Genomic DNA, 19,110 nt, shown 5'->3' on the forward strand with positions numbered 1-19,110 from the left:
ATCGGAGGGAAAGCATAAACCAGGGAGTACTGGCGCCATGGAACTATCAGAGCATCTGCTCCGATTGCCAGAGGATCCCTTATTCGGGACACAAATTGCTGTAGCTTGTTGTTAAACCTGGATGCCAATAAGTCGACCTCTGGCCATCCTCAATGCTGGCAAATTTCCTGGAACACCCCTGGGTGTAGGGACCATAGAATGTATTAACCGCTTAAGGACTAGCCTCGTTTTAAAATTTGGGTGTTTACAAGTTTAAAACAGTTTTTTTGCTAGAAAATTACTTAGAACCCCAAAACATTATATATTTTTTTTTCTAACACCCTAGAAAATAAAATGGCGGTCATTGTAATACTTTTTTTCGCACCGTATTTGCGCAGCGGTCTTACAAGCGCACTTTTTTTGGAAAAAAAATCACTTTTTTGAAAAAAAAAATAAGACAACAGTAAAGTTAGCCCAATTTTTTTTTTATATTGTGAAAGATAATGTTACGCCAAGTAAATTGATACCCAACATGTCACGCTTCAAAATTGCGCCCGCTCGTGGAATGGCGTCAAACTTTTACCCTTAAAAATCTTCATAGGCGACGTTTAAAAAATTCTACAGGTTGCATGTTTTGAGTTATAGAGGAGGTCTAGGGCTAGAATTATTGCTCTTGCTCTACCGGTCGCGGCGATACTTCACATATGTGGTTTGACCACCGTTTTCATATGCAGGCGCTACTCTCGTATGCGTTTGCTTCTGCGCGCAAGCTCGGGCGCTTTTTAAAAAAATGTTTCTTTCTTATTTATTTTACTTTATTTTTTCACAGTTTAAAAAAAAAAAAAATTGGATCACTTTTATTCCTATTACAAGGAATGTAAACATCCCTTGTAATAGAAAAAAGCAAGACAGGTCCTCTTAAATATGAGATCTGGGGTCAAAAAGTCCTCAGATCTCATATTTGGACTTAAATGCAAAAAAAAAAAAAAAAAAGTTTTGTCATTTGAAAAAATGACAACAAAAAAATGGCCCTTAAAGACGTATGGGCAAGGCTGACGTTATGACGTCGCTTCCGCCCTCCTATTTTATGGAGACGGGTGGGGGCCATCTTCCCCTCACTCGTCTCCATACCACAGACATGACAGGTCCCGATCGCCTCTGCCGCACCATTATCGTAAACACGACTGGCTCCTAAAAAGATGGATACCTCGGTTGTGGCAGCAGCTGCTGCTGTTACCGAGATATCCATCTTGCCGACGTATATGTACAGGAGCCGTTCGGTAAGTGGTTAAGATAAAAAACCTTTTGCCTTTACAATGATTGTCCTTTTTTTTTTTTTTTTGGCATGCTAGTCTCATATCGAAAATGAAGAGGTTACTCAACTTACAAAAAATCTCGTATGACAGAATACAACTTCGGAAGTGATGTTATGTATTATATTATAATGTATTCTTTTATTTCTGAGCATGCGTAGTCTTGCTCTTCTGATTTTTTTTCAGACAAGAACTGTACTGATTAAATGAAAATTGTACATTCTGATATCGTACGAGAACATTTTTCTTGTTTGTTCCTTCAGATAATTTCGGATGAACTGTCATGATTGGCTCTCAAAAACTGTGTACCAACGATTGGATTATCGTACGATCACTTCAAAAGCGGTATTTTTCGTTTTGATTTTCTATTCGTGTGTACTGGGAACCTTGGAGAAGCTTCCAGAAGCAGAAGGTGGAGTCCAGGAGGAGCTGCTTGGAGTATTGATGAAGGCCCCAGCCAATCCCAAGCAGGTGGGCTGGCAGGGGGCAGGCATCTCTTAAATACTCTGGGGTAATGTCAGCAACAGGCAGCCGGGATGAAACATGAATAGGAAGTGCTAAGGAGGCTTTCAGAGGCCCTTGAGGGTGCCCTCTAGTCTGGAGGGGGGGACCGCGAGCCTGGATGCACGGGAGCAAGTGTGAGGACAGTGGGAGAGAGCCAGCACGTCCAGGAGTTCTCCAGGAGAGGTCAGTCGGGTGGCTGATGAGAGTGGTAGTCTAGGAGGACTGTGGGAAGTAGCCAGGTGGGCTAGTGAGAGGCGCAGTTGCAGCCAGGCAGGCTGGAAGTGCCTGAAGAGGTGGTTCTGGAATCAGTAGCCACAAGGATGTAGCTGGACACTGGACTTTTTCTCTACACACCAAAGGGACCCGCGGTCCCTGCCTGTAAAGGGCTTTTGCTTTGATGTGGCTGAGTGTTATGCAGGATCTACTGTACGTGTCCCAGCGGAGTCTGCGTTTCTGCAAACAAGTGAAGTGCTGGAGGAAGAGGAGTGTATATAGCCGTTTGAAGTCAAGTGGGCATCCCATAATCTTCCTAATCCCTATCCAAGTTTTATCTCCTCCATAAAATACAAAAAACGAAAGTGCTGGACTGTTTCCTGACTCAAGAGAGCCTGTGGAAATTCAGTGTGCCTGGCTGTGCAGGGCACCAGCGGCTCCTACGTGGGGTGAGCTACACTGGAAAGTGCAAAATGTGGTGAAGCTCTGCATAGAAGCCAATCAGCTTCCAGGTTTTATTTTCAAAGCTCAATTGAACAAGCTGAAGTTAGAAGCTGAATGGCTACCATGCAGAGCTACACCAGATTCTGCACTCTTCAGTTTTAGTAAATCAACCCCTATTTGCCTTTAGTAAAACAACTTCATAGATCCCCGATGGATGCAAGATAGGAGGACTTCTGAACAGCTGTTCATAGGAACAATAGATTCATAAGCAGATCCTGTCAGCTGAGCGTGCATATTTATGCACAGAGTGGGCAGACAACCCCAGAGCAAGCTTTATCTCAGAAGAACACTGCCAATTTTTTTTTTCTTTCCAGAATTTTTATTGTTTTCTGTATAATTTGTACAAAGAGGTTATCATACAGAATTTGTCAAATAACGATTATATTGGAAGAATGGTAAATACAGTATGTGCAGTTCATCTGATAATAATTTGTACTCTTAACATAATAGTAATTGTTAAGCATGGATGAACAGTTTGAAGATTTTACATTTTAACAATTCCTGTCAAAAACCTATTCTAACTGTGATTTAGAGTATGATAAAGTATAATAAAATAAGATATAAAATAGGAATAAAATATAAAAATAAAGAATAAAAAACAAAAAAAATCCTAAAATCCTGGAAGGATCTGAAAATGCTTCTACAGTGGGGATGGAAAGTATTCAGACCACCTTAAATTTTTCACTCTTTGTTATATTGCAGCCATTTGCTAAAATCAATTTTTTTCCTCATTAATGTACACACAGCACCCCATATTGACAGTTGACATTTTTGCAGTTTTATTAAAAAAAGAAAAAAACTGAAATATCACATGGTCCTAAGTATTCAGACCCTTTGCTGTGACACTCATATATTTAACTCAGGTGCTGTCCATTTCTTATGATCATCCTTGAGATGATTCTACACCTTCATTTGAGTCATTTGAGTCCAGCTGTGTTTGATTATACCGATTGGACTTGATTAGGAAAGCCACACACCTGTCTATATAAGACCTTACAGCTCACAGTGCATGTCAGAGCAAATGAGAATCATGAGGTCAAAGGAACTGCCTGAAGAGCTCAGAGACAGAATTGTGGCATAGCACAGATCTGTCCAAGGTTACAAAAAAAATTCTGCTGCACTTAAGGTTCCTAAGAGCAGTGGCCTCCATAATCCTTAAATGTAAGACGTTTGGGACGACCAGAACCCTTCCTAGAGCTGGCCGTCCCGCCAAACTGAGCTATCGGGGGAGAAGAGCCTTGGTGAGAGAGGTAAAGGTAAAGAACCCAAAGGTAAAGAAGAACCCAAGAAGAACCCAAAGATCACTGTGGCTGAGCTCCAGAGATGCAGTTGGGAGATGGGAGAAAGATGTAGAAAGTCAACCATCACTGCAGCCCTCCACCAGTCGGGGCTTTATGGCAGAGTGGCCCGACGGAAGCCTCTACTCAGTGCAAGACACATGAAAGCCCACATGGAGTTTGCTAAAAAACACCTGAAGGACTCCAAGATGGTGAGAAATAAGATTCTCTGGTCTGATGAGACCAAGATAGAGCTTTTTGGCCTTAATACTAAGTGGTATGTGTGGAGAAAACCAGGCACTGCTGATTACCTGTCCAATACAGTCCCAACAGTGAAGCATGGTGGTGGCAGCATCATGCTGTGGGGGTGTTTTTCAGCTGCAGGGACAGGACGACTGGTTGCAATCGAGGGAAAGATGAATGGGGCCAAGTACAGGGATATCCTGAACGAAAACCTTCTCCAGAGTTCTCAGGACCTCAGACTGGGCCGAAGGTTTACCTTCCAACAAGACAATGACCCTAAGCACACAGCTAAAATAACGAAGGAGTGGCTTCACAACAACTCCGTGACTGTTCTTGAATGGCCCAGCCAGAGCCCTGACTTAAACCCAATTGAGCATCTCTGGAGAGACCTAAAAATGGCTGTCCACCGTTTACCATCCAACATGACAGAACTGGAGAGGATCTGCAAGGAGGAATGGCAGAGGATCCCCAAATCCAGGTGTGAAAAACTTGTTGCATCTTTCCCAAAAAGACTCATGGCTGTATTAGATCAAAAGGGGGCTTCTACTAAATACTGAGCAAAGGGTCTGAATACTTAGGACCATGTGATATTTCAGTTTTTCTTTTTCAATAAATCTGCAAAAATGTCAACAATTCCGTGTTTTCTGTCAATATGGGGTGCTGTGTGTACAAACAAACCACTCTTTTAACTCAAACACTGGCAAAAAAAAATAATCTACCCTGCCCGCTTAAATCTTTTCTGGAATTAGAGCTAGGGACTTTCCAGAATTAATGCATTCTGCCCATAGACCTGTGATCGATGTCCATTCAGTTGTATTGTGCGATGTTTGTTTTATGTCTGACGTCTACCAGGTTCAAGCTTGTATTATTGCTCGTCTCGCTAAATTATCGAATGATCCTTCCATAACTGAGATAACAAAATGTTTGAATTCTGACAGGGATCAAATAATTACCCACCAGCCAACAGCTGTTCATTGCATACTTCTTTGGCAGTATTTGATTTAAAACGCTGTTCAAAGCTTTCACAACACGTCCCTTTCATTTTGTTTCACCTTTCTTTTTAAACAAAGACTGTATTCTGTCCAACTTCTGCTTTCTGAATGGTGGGCATGCTAGGGGGGCCAGTATGAGTGATAACCTGTAGATGTGTCCTTGGGGCAGTACTGCTCTTCAAAGAGACTGAGCCATGGCTTGTTGCGTAAATACATTTATACTGATGGAGTCTGCCAGTCTGTGACTCTGTTCAGAATTCTCTTATGGTTTCCCACAAGAACGACGACTAATCTTATTAACTGAATGCAAATAATGCCATATACCCGGTATGATTTCACTCAAAAAGGTCATGAAGCAAGGCTGCCTTGCATGTGGCTTCATGTAAAGCTGTAGCTCTGTTCAATACTCTAGCATGCTTTGGAGAGGTCGGTATAAAGCTGGCCTTCACTTGTAGAATTTAGTTAGAAAATTAAGAACCATCATTAAATTTCCAAAGAGTTAATGGGGGTGATTCAACAATTGGTTTTAACCTTAGAACACCTGGCAGGATTTTATTGCTGTCTATGCACTCGTTAGGAAGATTCACCCTATTTGTCCTGTTTAACATTATCATCAAAAGAAAATCCCAAATTTTGGGTTGTCCTCAGAACAGTAATAGAGGGGAAAACATCAAATAGGGACACTAGCTCTGGTGACAACCAAGGATTCCTTCACTTTGGAGGGACTTCCTCTCACTTTCTGTTTTGGCTATGGGAAAGGAAGTAAAGAGAAATCTCCCCTCTCTTTCCTGGGACACGCGGCTCCCAGCCCCACCACTGCCTCTTCAAAACTCTGCCAGAGCCTCTTCGGGGTGTGTTGCTAGGTATTTAGAGGTGGGGTTCGGTGGTGTGACTCACCAGTTAGGCAAGGCTGTGAGTGATGGGGCGGAGAGCTGGCAGAGGTGATCCGAATTCCCGGCTATGCTGTCAGCGCCGGACAGAGCGGAGAAGCCGCCAGGATACAGCCTCCTCCACGGAAAGTGAGTGGGACCTGGCTGGGGGTCATACGGCTGAGGAGACCTGATTGATGGAAGAAGTCACCTGACTACAGGTCCCAGCATGAACCCCTCAGAGCTTAGGATGTGTCACACATCCCCCCCAACTAATGAAGGACTACAGGGCACAGCATTAGCCCGAGATCTAAGGGGGTCACATCCTTAGATCTCAGGGGTTCATGCTGGGACTTGTAGTGGATGTGACTCCCCCAAAAGTGAAGAAGGACTACAGGTCCCAGCATGAACCCCTCAGAACTCAGGATGAGTCTGTCACACACCCCTGTCCCCCAACTAACTAGTGAAGAACCCGTGAGATCTAATGATCTAAGGGGGTCACATCCAGAGATCTCAGGAGTTCATGCTGGGACTTGTAGTCCTTCACTAGTTGCTTAAATTGGTTGGTTCAATGGGCCACTTGACTGGACTTGCCCCCCAGGCCTAAGGCTGCTAGCCCTCCCCTGACCTAAAGGGTAAAGCCTGGTACACAGCGGGTTGAACCAAAAAAAAACTGTCAGCTTCAGTCAGAGCCATTGTACTAACCATCTGACAATAGTACAGCTATCCCCCCCAAGCTGTTGTGTTCTGACAGGGGGAGGGCCCCCCTTTTTGGGCGGGGGGGAGCAGGTATTTGGTTTTGACGGGTACCTGCTTCCACTTCCGGTTGGATCGCCAAGCAATTCCATTAGAAGTCGTTCTAATGTAATGTAACGCACGGGTCAGTCATAGTGCAACAAAAAATGACCATCCCTCTCTAGGTAAAATCTTCTCCAGTACAGATCTCCTGTCCTTCCACTTCCACTGAGATCCTCTCCCCCCAGTACCGGCCCCCCCCCCCCACTTCCCATGTACAGCTCTATACTTCTAGTACAGATCTTCTACCCTCCATGAAACCCCCTAACCAGACTAGGCAGTTCAGAGTGAGCTCACTGAAAGTGAAAGTCCTCCTTTGGCTGTGACATGTTACCGGAGCCTGAGGGGGAAATAAAAAGAGCCTCCCTCTCTCTAAACTGCTGCCGCCGTTCTCTGAGATCTGACCGGCAGCAGTAGCATTGGCTGCCAAACCTATGGTTTGCACCCAGTTTCAATGGTAGCTGACGTGCCGCAGATACTCTGGGGGTGGGGGGTTGCAGAGGGTTGTTGAACCCCTTTACCTCCCCCTTATCTATGCATCTGATGTTACAGAAGGTGTAAAAGCTTTGGTTGCATGAAACCTATTGGGCAACACACAGACTAGATTTATCTCATCTCTTGTCAATAAAAGACAGATCTTGCGTCACAATCCCTCTTCCTGGCTCCTCATTGCACATGTACCTCTATAACCCCTCCATAGCCCTTCTTGGGTTGCAAACCTATTTCTAGAAAATAATATAGGTGGAAAAAAGAAGTAAAACTGTGCTTGATGGGAGAGCACCCAACACATATGGCAAGAGGCAGAGGCTTACAAAGTGAAAAGTTCATTATGATGTAAAACCTTTGTGGCTTGGACATTGATAACAACATAGTTAAGGACACTCCTAGAGACAGCAAACACTTGGAAGACTCTTCTACCCACCTGTCATCACTGGTCTGCTCATCATGTAGGAGACGCTCTTTATTTAGACCTATCTTTTCCAGCTCATGGCTTAGTTTTTCCAGCTCATTATTGGTTTGTTGGGTCATCAGCTTCTCATTTACCAAGTCCTGAAAATTACAAAGAAAGAAAAACAAGAAAGTCAATAGTCATTTCATTGCTAAAGATAACAAGATCAGCCAAGTTCTGGTAAATGGATACTATAAGGTGATTGCAAACAGGCAGTAATTGGCAGGCACAAGGTTTGCCACAAGACTGTGCTCATGTATTCCCATGTATCCCAACTGTGGTTCAATTACTACATTATGTGAAAATTCCTGATTCCTACACTATCTATACATGTACACAGGGCTTTTTTCTCAGAGAATGGGTGCAGGTAACTGCTCCCCCATTAACCCCTTGTCCCTGCGCCCTATTTCCCAGCACTGTCTCTTGTCTCTGCCCCCTGCCCACCTCCCAGTACCATTTGTTTTAAAGAATACTGTAATAATATGCCCAAACCATTGTGACCGATATGCTTGGATATGCTCTGCTATTCCAGCATACAAGATAGCTTAAATCTGCAACTATAAAAGAATGCTTAGAAAGATGCTTGCACAAGCACTGTACTCTATATATATCTATTCTCTGTTCTGTAGGCCATGGGACAGGATGCATGACTTATGACTCATAACCAGATGGCCTGTTGACTTCTATAACCTCATGATAAATGTATTTTAGGGGTCATTGATTTGTATAACCATATATTTTATAACAATACATCATTTACTAACCACCCTCCCTCCCCTCTTTCTATTGGTATGTTGAACCATATATAAGCTGTAACACACCTAATAAAGGCGGACATTTTACGAATGCACAACCTGCTTCCCGTTCCATTCCATTCGGTGTGTCCAGATATCTGAGGGGCCTGTTGGTGTACCTAATAGACGGTGATCGTCCAGAATACCTACTATTTTCTTTCAAATACAGAACCAAGTATCATTTTGTGGTGCTAAGTAATTTGTATGGAGTTTGTTGTTGACCCCCCAGCAATAAACACTACCCCCGAGCAGCAATAGATCCCCCCACCAGTAACAATAAATCGTCCAACAACAAATGACCCCCTCCTCAGCAATAATAGATCCTCCTCCAGCAGACAGCAACAATAGACCTTTCAACCTCAAAAGTAGATCCCCCCCAACAAAAATAGACACCCCTGAAACAGCAGACCCCCCTTCCTCAGCAACAATACATCCCGCCCCAGCTATAATAGATCAACCCAGCAACACTACACACCCCTCCCCTGCCTCCTCCACCATCAAAAATGGGTGACTCAGCAGCCAGGATCAATAGACTCTCCAGCACATCTCAGCACCCCTTGCCAGTACATACATTCAGTTCTTGAGGTGCTGGAACTGTGTACCACCATATCCCCGCTGAAAAAAAAGCCCAGCCTATACACCTGTTCAATTGCTTCGTAACACAAATTGCTAATCAGCCAATCACATGGCAGCAACTCAATGCATTTAGGCATCTAGACGTGGTAAAAACGACTTGCTGAGGTTCAAACCGAGCATCAGAATGGGGAAGAAAGGGGATTTAAGCAACTTTGAACGTAGCATGGTTGTTGGTACCAGACGGGTTGGTCTGAGTATTACAAAATATGCTGATCTACTGGGATTTTCACACACATCCATCTCTCTGGATTACAGAGAATGGTCTTAAAAAGAGAAAATATTCAGTGAGTGGCAGTTGTGTGGAGGAAAATACCTTGTTGATGTCAGAGGAGAATGGGCAGACTGGTTTGAGATGATAGAAAGGCAACAGTAACACAAATAACCTCTCGTTACAACCAAGGTATGCAGAATACCATTTCTGAACACACAACACATCGAACCTTGAAGCAGATGGGCTACAGCAGCAGTAGACCACACTGGGTGCCACTTTTGTCAGCTAAGAACAGGAAACTGAGGCTACAATTCACACAGGATCACCAAAATTGGACCATAGAAGATTGGAAACACGTTGCCTGGTCTGATGAGTCTCGATTTCAGCTGCAACATTCAGATGGTGGGGCCAGGATTTGGCGTAAACAACATGAAAGCATGGATCCATCCTGCCTTGTATCACCGGTTCAGGCTGGTGGTGGTGGTGTAATGGTGTGGGGGATATTTTTTTGGCACAATTTGGGCCCCTTAGTACCAACTGAGCATCGTTTTAATACCACGACCTACCTGAGTATTGTTGCTGACCATGTCCATCCCTTTATGACTACAGTGTCCCCATCTTCTGATGGCTCCTTCCAGCAGGATAATGCACCATGTCACAAAGCTTCAATCATCTCACCACTGGACAATGAGGTCCCTGTACTCCAATGGCCACCACACTCACCACATCTCATCCAATAGAGCATCTTTGGGATGTAGTGGGATTTGCATCATGAATGTAGACCTGACAAATCTGCAGCAACTGTGTGATGCTATCATGTCAACATGGACCAAAATCTCAGAGGAATGTTTCCAACGCCTTGTTGAATTTATGCCACAAAGAATGAAGGCAAAAGGGGGTCCAACCCGCTACTAGTAAGGTATACCTAATAAAGTGGCCGGTGGGTGTATAGGTTAGTATGATACAACAATACTGTAAGTAAGTTTTTAAAATACGGTACTTTGTCAATGTCCTTTGACGGTACCAAAAAAAAAAAATCTCGCTGCCCCATTGCATTCCTGAATTATTCCATTATATTTTGGGATGAGGGTGCCTATATAACAAGCTTTATACACTGAGCATTTATTTAAAATTATTTAAATACTGTACATTCCAAAAAAAAAAAAGAGTATGTACAACAAAAAGTAAAATCCCAGAAAACAAGTGTGATATTTTTTTTCTCTTTTAAAGTGCACCATCATGGCACAAAAAATATATTTTTTTTTCAAGAGGTTTAACCATTGGAAGGGAATTCGGACAGCAACTAAACTTGAAAGGGGTTCTAATCTTTGTACATGCTATCCACAAAAAAAAAAAAAATTTTAAAATGTTTTTCTCACTCTAATTAATGAAACAATAAATGACTTGGTTTTCCTCCTAACATTTACAGAGTGGTGATTTTCTACAAAACATCCTGTTCTATTTTCCTCTGAGGGCCACGTGGGGTACACAGAATGACAAAAGACAAAATAACAGAACAGCTGCATCTGAACTGGCACTGCAGATAATAGAATGTGACATCAGTCGTCTCCCTTCCTTCCTCGAAAAAAAAAAAAAATTCTCTGGTTGAAAAAGGAAATGTGATCCTCTCAGAATCCACCACAAAGCTCGGTTTCCTCTTCAGTCCAGGATTTCCCTCCGGTTCTTGTAGAAATAAAAACCACACACTGAAGGTGGTATAACGGGCTGGGCGTTCAGTATGGAAATAGCATCCAAGTCAGGTTTCAGCATGAGCGGGCAAAGCTGCATAGAGAGCAGGGGTTCTCAACATTGGTGATCAGGGGTGCTAAACTCTTCCAAAACCTTCCATGCCCTGACAGTAAAAAAAAATAAATAATGAAGGCCTTGTTTTTACTTGCGCTTGGTGGGCAGCAAAAATGCGCAGTTGAGCCGAGTTTTTGCCACCTGCCACCCCAATCCCCCCCCCACTTAATCAAAATAGGTAGCGGAGGAGGGTGGCAAGCAAACGCTACACATTCAAGTCAATGACATATCTCCCAACCTGCTCCGCCCCCTTCGTGACCGCGACTAAATTGACCCGACATGCAGCGGTTGGCGGGTGACAAGCCCACCGAATGCTACACATGCAAGTCAATGACATACCTCCCAACTTTTTGAGATGGGAAGGAGGGACGCCTATTAGCAAGAGTATGTAGGCATAGGACACACCCCCTGCCCCGCCCCTTTAGAGAATAAAAAAATAAAATAAATTAGGTAAACCCACAAGTGCTTTTTTTTTTTTTACCACTACAATTCCTTTATATTGGCTTTTTAAATTTGCAAATGCAGCAATTTAGAAAATATATGAAATGTTTAGCACTGGGAAACACTTTTTGAAAGATATAAAGTGCATTTTATTTACAACTACAAAGAAAATTGAGTACTGTCCGTGATACTTTTTTTATTTGCACTAACATACAATTTTTCAGGACAAACTTTCGGGGTATGTCCCCTTCTTCAAGGTCCAAGCAGTACTGATTCACAAATCTTTAAGCAGAATGCTAAAAAAAAAAACCCCAAAAAAAACAAACAAAAAAAATACATTACTTGAGAACCGTGGGGGTGGGGGGCTTTAGCATACAGCTATAGAATTGATTGGCTGTACAACCCTGTACAGCATGTTGTGTTCAGAAATTGTGGCACACGCGCATGTGCGGGTAAACACTGATGTATAAATGCATTAGCATTTACACAAGTATAGGGGTGTACAGCTATTAACTTTCATAACACGTAACGTTAAGCTAATTGACTGGCTGGAGACTGCACTGTCCACGGTTAACTCTTTCCTGTAAAGACCGGAAGTTCAGGGAAGCAGCACTGAGAGGGCCAGCAGCATTGAAAGTTGTAAACTGCAAGTCAGAATTTTAACTAACAGTTTACTGGTGAAGGTTTTATTGTACTCCATGAGTGGCACATTACGTCAATATGCATGTAGGCATTGGCCTCAATCCTCATGTTATAATGCCACTAGTTGCTCCATACTGGGCTAGAACCACTGGTTCCCGGGCATACTTACATCATCACCTCTGCCAACCAGACCACGGGGATCCCTTCTTCTGTGCTCCATCATCTATGGAGAGCTCTGAACCATGCCTTGGACCACCTCTTCAAAGTGGTGCTGGACATGGTACGCTCAACATTTCCTGGGCACGGTTTGGAGCACTCACACTACATAGGCTAATGAACATAAAGGCCATCCTCAGCTAGAGGATTGGTCTAACTTGATGTACTAACAGTCATTGGGTAGTAGGGATGAGCTTTCTGTTAGACTCGAACATGAGTTTGACTCGAACATTGGCTGTTCGCCGTTCGGCGAAAACCGAACATTATGAGCCCAAATTCGAGTGACGCGTAATGGCCCATAATGCACTGTGGGAGCGCAGTGCATTGCTGTATGATGATTGGCCAGAGCATGCACCATGACCTGCATGCTTTGGCCAATCACCGCGCATTAAGCTAAGAGAGCCATAATTGGCCAAAGGCAGGGTGCCTTTAGCCAATCATGGCTCAGGTGGACTAAGTCCACGCCCCACACTATATAAGGCCGCCTGCACATCGGCCCCGTGTAGTGTGTTGTTGGCGTGGACAGAGAGAATCTCATTTAGGCAGGCAGGCAGATTATTCAGTCAGCTGCAGTGTATTTAATATATATATATACACACACACACACACACACACACACACAGATAGTCTTTATATATTTTTTTTTTTTTTCATTGCATACAGTTCAGCTATATCTCACATCTCACTGCAGGCCATTCCTGGCGTACTGTTTCTAATATACTTCTGGCAGGCAGGTTATTCAGTTAGCTGCAGTGTATTAAATTATATATATATATATATATAATATAATACACTGGATATATATATATCCACTGTATCCAGTTTAGCTATATCTGACTGCAGGCCGTTCCTGCTGTACTGTTTCTAATATACCGTATTTATCGGCGTATAACACGTACCGGCGTATAACACGCACCCCAATTTAGGAGGGAATTTTAAGGAAAAAAAAAAACTTTTAGGAGGGAAGTTGAAGGGAAAAAAAACTTACATCTAAACGCCCATCATTGCAGCCTTCTCAGTGCAGCCATGTCAGTGCAGCCATGTCAGTGCAGCCATGTCAGTGCAGCCATGTCAGTGCAGCCATGTCAGTGCAGCCATGTCAGTGCAGCCATGTCAGTGCAGCCTTCCCCAGTGCAGCCTTCCCCAGTGCAGCCTTCCCCAGTGCAGCCTTCCCCAGTGCAGCCTTCCCCAGTGCAGCCTTCCCCAGTGCAGCCTTCCCCAGTGCAGCCTTCCCCAGTGATCCCAGCCATTTTGGGCTTCAAAATCACCGATCGCGATTTGAAAATGGCGCCGCCGGCGCCGAAATACACAGAGCCGGTCCTCGGCTCTTTCCGGCGGCTGTTGTTCACTTTCGGCTCCACTCGTAGTCCCGAGCGGAGCTATCCGAACCTAGCCGAGTAGGTTCGGATAGCTCCGCTCGGGACTACGAGTGGAGCCGAAAATGAACGATAGCCGCCGGAAAGAGCCGAGGATCGGCTCTGTGTATTTCGGCGCCGGCGGCGCCATTTTCAAATCGCGGTCGGCGATTTTGAAAATGTGACAGGTCGGGATCGCAGGGGATCGGCGTATAACACGCACCTGCGATTTTCCCCTGGTTTTAAGGGGAAAAAAGTGCGTGTTATACGCCGATAAATACGGTACTTCAGGCAGTGTACACATTATACAGTGCTGTGCACCCATGGTGCAGTTGCTCATGCTTTTCTGGTGGTCAATGCAGTACACCCATAGTTATTAAACTTCTGTTGGTGTACACAGTACCGTGCACCCATAGTGCAGTTGCTAGTGCTACTACTTTTCTGGTGGTGTACACAATACATACAGTGCACCCATAGTCGTTATTACACTTCTATTGGTGTACAGAGTACCGTGCACCCCTAGTGCAGTTGCTACTACTTTCCTGGTGGTGTACACAGTATACAATGCAGTGCAGTGTTTTTTTGCTAAACAAAATTTATAGCATGTCCGGAAGGCCACCAAGGAGAGGCAGACGCTCACAGGCCATTAAAAGAGGGCAAGCAGGCTCTGTGTCTACAGGCGACAATGCTGGTTGTGGACAGGGTGCATCCTCAGCACGTGGCCGTGGGGCACGCTTGTCCTTTTTTCCTGCAGCTGGTCATGTTATTGAGCCACAACATGCAGAAGAGTTGGTGGAATGGATAACAAAGCCGTCCTCATCCTCCTCATCCTCTGTCACCCAGGCTCAGAGTAGTTTGCCTGCCAATGCAGCTACCAAAATGGCCTATTCCATCAGCTCCATGTCAACAGTCATTCCTTCCCTAGCCCCACCATCATGCACGGAGGAGTCCCCCGAACTATTCGACCACAGTGTCGGGTACATGCTGCAGGAGGATGTGCAGCGATTTGAAGGCTCCGATGATGGTACCCAGGTTGAGGAAGGGAGTAACGTCAGCCTAGAGAGAGGGGGTGCCCAAGAAGGTCAAGAAACTGACAGTCATGTTCCCCCAGCTGCAGCATAATGCCAAGTTTGCTCCAGTGACGAGGAGGGAGGGGATGATGAGGTCACTGACTCAACTTGGGTACCTGGTAGAAGAGAGGAGGAGGAGGCACATCTCCAACGAGGTAGGATGCCCTCCAGGGGGCAGCTTAAGGGCAGCCCACCCTATTGCATCACACCGCAGAGCTGAGCAGGTGCAGGGCGCTGCTGACTTCCCACATATTTTGAAAAAGTTCTTTGGTGTGGGCCATTGACATGTGTGCAGCAGAGCGCACGGTCGATTGCGTATCAAGCGTGGCCAAAACAGCAGCCGCTTGGGCACCACATGCTTGATCAGACATATGACGACCTCCCATGCAGTCCATTGGCAACACCACTTAAAAGACCCACATCAAACAACAAGGCGGACCTCTCCTTGCTCCTCATCAACTGGGTTCTCCAACCCCACTATACCTCCAGTCCTCTCAGAACTCTGCACTGAGAGGAATGAAGGTATAGCAATAGGTGTCCCAAGTACTTGCAGCCAATCTGCTATCAGTACACCTCCATTTGATTTTAGCAGGCAAATTTCCCTACCCCAGTTGCTAAACCATCTAAAGAAATTCGGTCCCAGCCATCCACATGCTCAGCGTCTGAATGCTAGCTTGGCCAAATTGCTAGCACTGCAACTCCTGCCTTTTCAGCTGATAGACTCTGCCCCCTTTTGTGAATTTGTGGAATGTGCAGTACCTCAGTGGCAGGTTCCCAAACACCATTTCTTTTCGCGGAAGGCCATTCCGGCTCTCTACCAGCATGTGGAAGGCAATGTCTTGGCCTTGTTGGACAGGGCGGTCAGCAGTAAGGTACATATTACTGCTGACTTATGGTCTATCAAGCATGGACAGGGACATTACCTTTCTTTCACGGCGCAATAGGCAACTCTGCTGGCAGCTGGGAAGGATGCAGGACAGGGTTCAGTATCGTTGGAGCTTGTTCCACCACCATGCCTCCAAAATGCTAGTGGTGATTCTGCCACCGCTCTCTTTTCCACCCTTCTTCTTTTACCTTTATGGCCTCTTCCTCTGCAGATTTCTCCTCTGAACCAGTGGTGCTCCATAGGCGTTCAAGGGGCTACGCAAGCACTCAGGCAAAAAGATGCCATGCGGTGCTTGAGTTGGTCTGCTTAGGGGACAGGAGCCACACTGGGGCAGAGATTCTGGCAGCTCTGCAGGGGCAGGCTCAGAGGTGGTTGACGCCACACCAGCTTCAGCCAGGAATGGTTGTATGCGACAATGGCACCAACCTCCTCTCGCCCTCCGACAGGGACACTTGACCCATGTTTCCTGTTTGGCTCACGTCCTGAGTTTGGTGGTGCAGCAGTTCTTGTGCAGGTACCCGGGCTTACAGGATTTCCTGAGGCAGGCCAGGAAAGTCTGTGGTCATTTCCGCTGCTCATATAATGCCAGTGCTCAGCTGGCTGACGTTCAAAGAGAATGCAACCTGCCCAAGAACCGCCTCATTTGTGACATGCCCACCAGGTGGAACTCAACGTTGGCAATGCTGCAGCGGCTGCACATGCAACAGAGGGCCATCAATGAGTACCTGTGTGAGTATGGCACCAGGACAGGGTCAGGGGAGCTTGGCTTTTTTTCGCCACGCCAATGGCTACTGATCAAGGACGCATGCACTGTCCTGTCACCATTTGAGGAGGCCACGAGGATGGTGAGCAATGACAGTGCATGCATCAGTGATACTGTTTAACAGGGGCGGGTAATTACAATTTTTGATCTAATATTTCACAGCAGGGCCTGTTCCTGCGCTCAACAAAAGTATCTGTGAGGCTTTACAGTGTTGTGCCGCCACCACCACCACCGCCTAAGGCCCAATTTTCCTGCCCCTGTTTAACAGGGGCATGCAATTACAATTCTTGATATAATATTTCACGGCAGGGCCCGTTCCTGCGCCCACCAAGAGTAACTGTGAGGGCTTACAGTGTTCTGGTACCACCAACACCTAAGGCCCAATTTTCCGCAGAGTATAGGGCAGGCCTTATAGTATATACAGGTGGTCCCCTATTTTCAAACATCTGACTTACAAACTACTCCTACTTACAAACGGAAGGAGACAACAGAAAGTGAGACGAAATCTACCCCTAGGAAGGGAAATTCTCTCCTGTAAGAGTTAATATTGGAAAAAGGTATCTCCCCACTGATGCTTTATCACCAATACTTGTTTCCCTAATAATCCAAAATTTTCAAAATCCAATTGTCATTGGGACAGAAAGTGAGGTGAAATCTTGTGAACAGGAGCACAGACAGCAAAAAAAATGTTACAGGGGTGATGATAACCCTTCCCTATGTTATCTAAAAAGCTTAAAAATTGATTTTTTGGCTGGAGCTACACTTACAATATGTACCTGTTCCAAATTACAAACAGATTCAACTTAAGAACAAACCTACAGTCCCTAACTTGTTTGTAACCCGGGGACCGCCTGTATACTGCTGCTGTTCAGAGTATATAGAGCCACGCCTTTTTTTTTTTTTTTTTTTATTTTGGTGCGGGGTTTACCTTAATATCCATACCAGACCCAGAGGGCCAGGTAATGGGCTGGGGGAGCAACATTACATTACAGCCGCAAGAAGTTTTAAATTACTTTTCTTCCTTTAGAAAGGTCATTTTGTGAAGAGAGTGTTCTAAACACGGGAAAAATGCACCACTTTACAGGTATACTATAGACACCCCCCAGGCACGAGATTTAAAGGAATATTTCACTTTTATTGTTTCACTTTAAGCATCATTAAAATCACTGCTCCCGAAAAACTATCCGTTTTTAAAACTTTTTTTGCATTAATTCAAGTCACCTGAGGCAGGACCCGGGTACCCAAATATTTTTTATGACAATAACTTGCATATTAGCCTTTAAAATGAACACTTTTGATTTTTCAAGTTCAAGTCCCATAGACTTTAACGGGGTTCGCGTATTCGCACAAATTTTTGGTCTATTCTGCCGCAAACCAAACGGGGGGGGTGTTCGGCTCATCCCTATTGGGGAGTAATATTAGAAAGGCAAGGGTAGATACTCCATTAAAAGTAGTTTACCCAAGATGGCAACAGTGTAGAATTATTGGATACCAATGGCTTACCTCTCTTAGATTGATTAGTGTTTTCTTATCAATAGTCGCTCTTTTTACAAGTTCCTTGTTCTCTTTTTCCAGTTCTTTAAGCCTTGAACAAGACTCTTTAAATGCATTTGTTTCTTTTGTAAGTAATTTATTCTCCCTCTCTAAATTTGAGATCTTTACATTATCTTCCTCTAACGTAATGTCTTTAATCTCGGCTTGCTGGCGTAGCCTTTTGTTCTCCTTCTCAAGTTGCTTCTTGTCCTTTTCCAGCTGACAGGTCTCCTGCTCCAAAAGCTTAGTTTCCTTTTCTAGCTGTTCCAGCCTCTTGCTAGAGATTTTCAGCTCTTCCAGGTTCTTCTGCAATGTATGATTTTCTGTCTCCAGCTCTTGAAGCTCAGTTTCAAGCTGCTGGATCTTTTTATTGCTATTTTCCAGAGCCTTTTGTAGCCTTTGGTTCTCTGTGTCGAGCCCTTGGTAACTGACTTCTAAACGCTCAGTTTTCTTGCAAGATGCTCTCATGAGGTCCATGCCTTTCTTTAGTTGTTGTTTCTCATTTTCCAGCTCCTTGTTTTCCAACTCCAGCTGAGCTACTCTAATATTTGTGCTCTTTAGTGACTCAACCATCCGCCTTAGGTCCAAGTTCTCTTCTTCAAGCTGCGTGTTCTCCTTCTCTAATGATTCCACTTGATACTTGAGATTTTTGACACCATCCAAGGTTTTCTTCAGCTTACGGTTTTCTATTTCTAACCCAACATTTTCTTGTTCCAAGGACTCTGCCTTTTCGCAGACAATGTTTAAACTGGTGATCTTCTTTTGTAGCTGTTCGTTTTCTTTTTCCACCCGATGCAGTTCCTTTTCCAGGTCCTCGGCTCTTTCTCCTTTTTCCTTAAAATGTTCTAGTTCTTTTCTGAGCTTCTTCTTCTCAAACTCCACCTTATTTAATTTACTACTTGTTTCTTTGATGGACTCATGTAAGATCTTATTTTCCTTTTCTATATCCTTCACCCTGGCTTCAGCACTAATCTGAGAACGTTGCCTCAGGGATGCGATGGTTTGGTTCAAATGCTCATTTTCTTGTTCCAGCCCTTTGATCTTGGAGACAAAAACAGAAAGAATTTAATTTAAATTACATTGTTATTAAAACATGTTTACAATAGTTCAAAACCTACCGGT

General features: G+C 44.5%; 1 protein-coding gene across 8 annotated transcripts in view; it reads right to left on the minus strand.

Moving 5' to 3' along the window:
- Positions 1-19,110, minus strand: part of CCDC88A (coiled-coil domain containing 88A) — a 265,646-nt gene that overhangs the window by 92,851 nt on the left and 153,685 nt on the right. For all 8 annotated transcript variants that reach the window (XM_073628603.1, XM_073628602.1, XM_073628598.1 and 5 more), the window contains exons 15-16: positions 17,959-19,029; positions 7,612-7,739 (exon numbers count right to left, since the gene is read on the minus strand). In XM_073628603.1, coding sequence (XP_073484704.1) covers positions 7,612-7,739; positions 17,959-19,029 — 1,199 coding nt within the window. The remainder of the gene's footprint in view (positions 1-7,611; positions 7,740-17,958; positions 19,030-19,110) is intronic.

This window comes from Aquarana catesbeiana, linkage group LG04, assembly GCF_042186555.1.
Source record: "Aquarana catesbeiana isolate 2022-GZ linkage group LG04, ASM4218655v1, whole genome shotgun sequence".
Classification (NCBI taxonomy): Eukaryota; Metazoa; Chordata; class Amphibia; order Anura; family Ranidae; genus Aquarana; species Aquarana catesbeiana.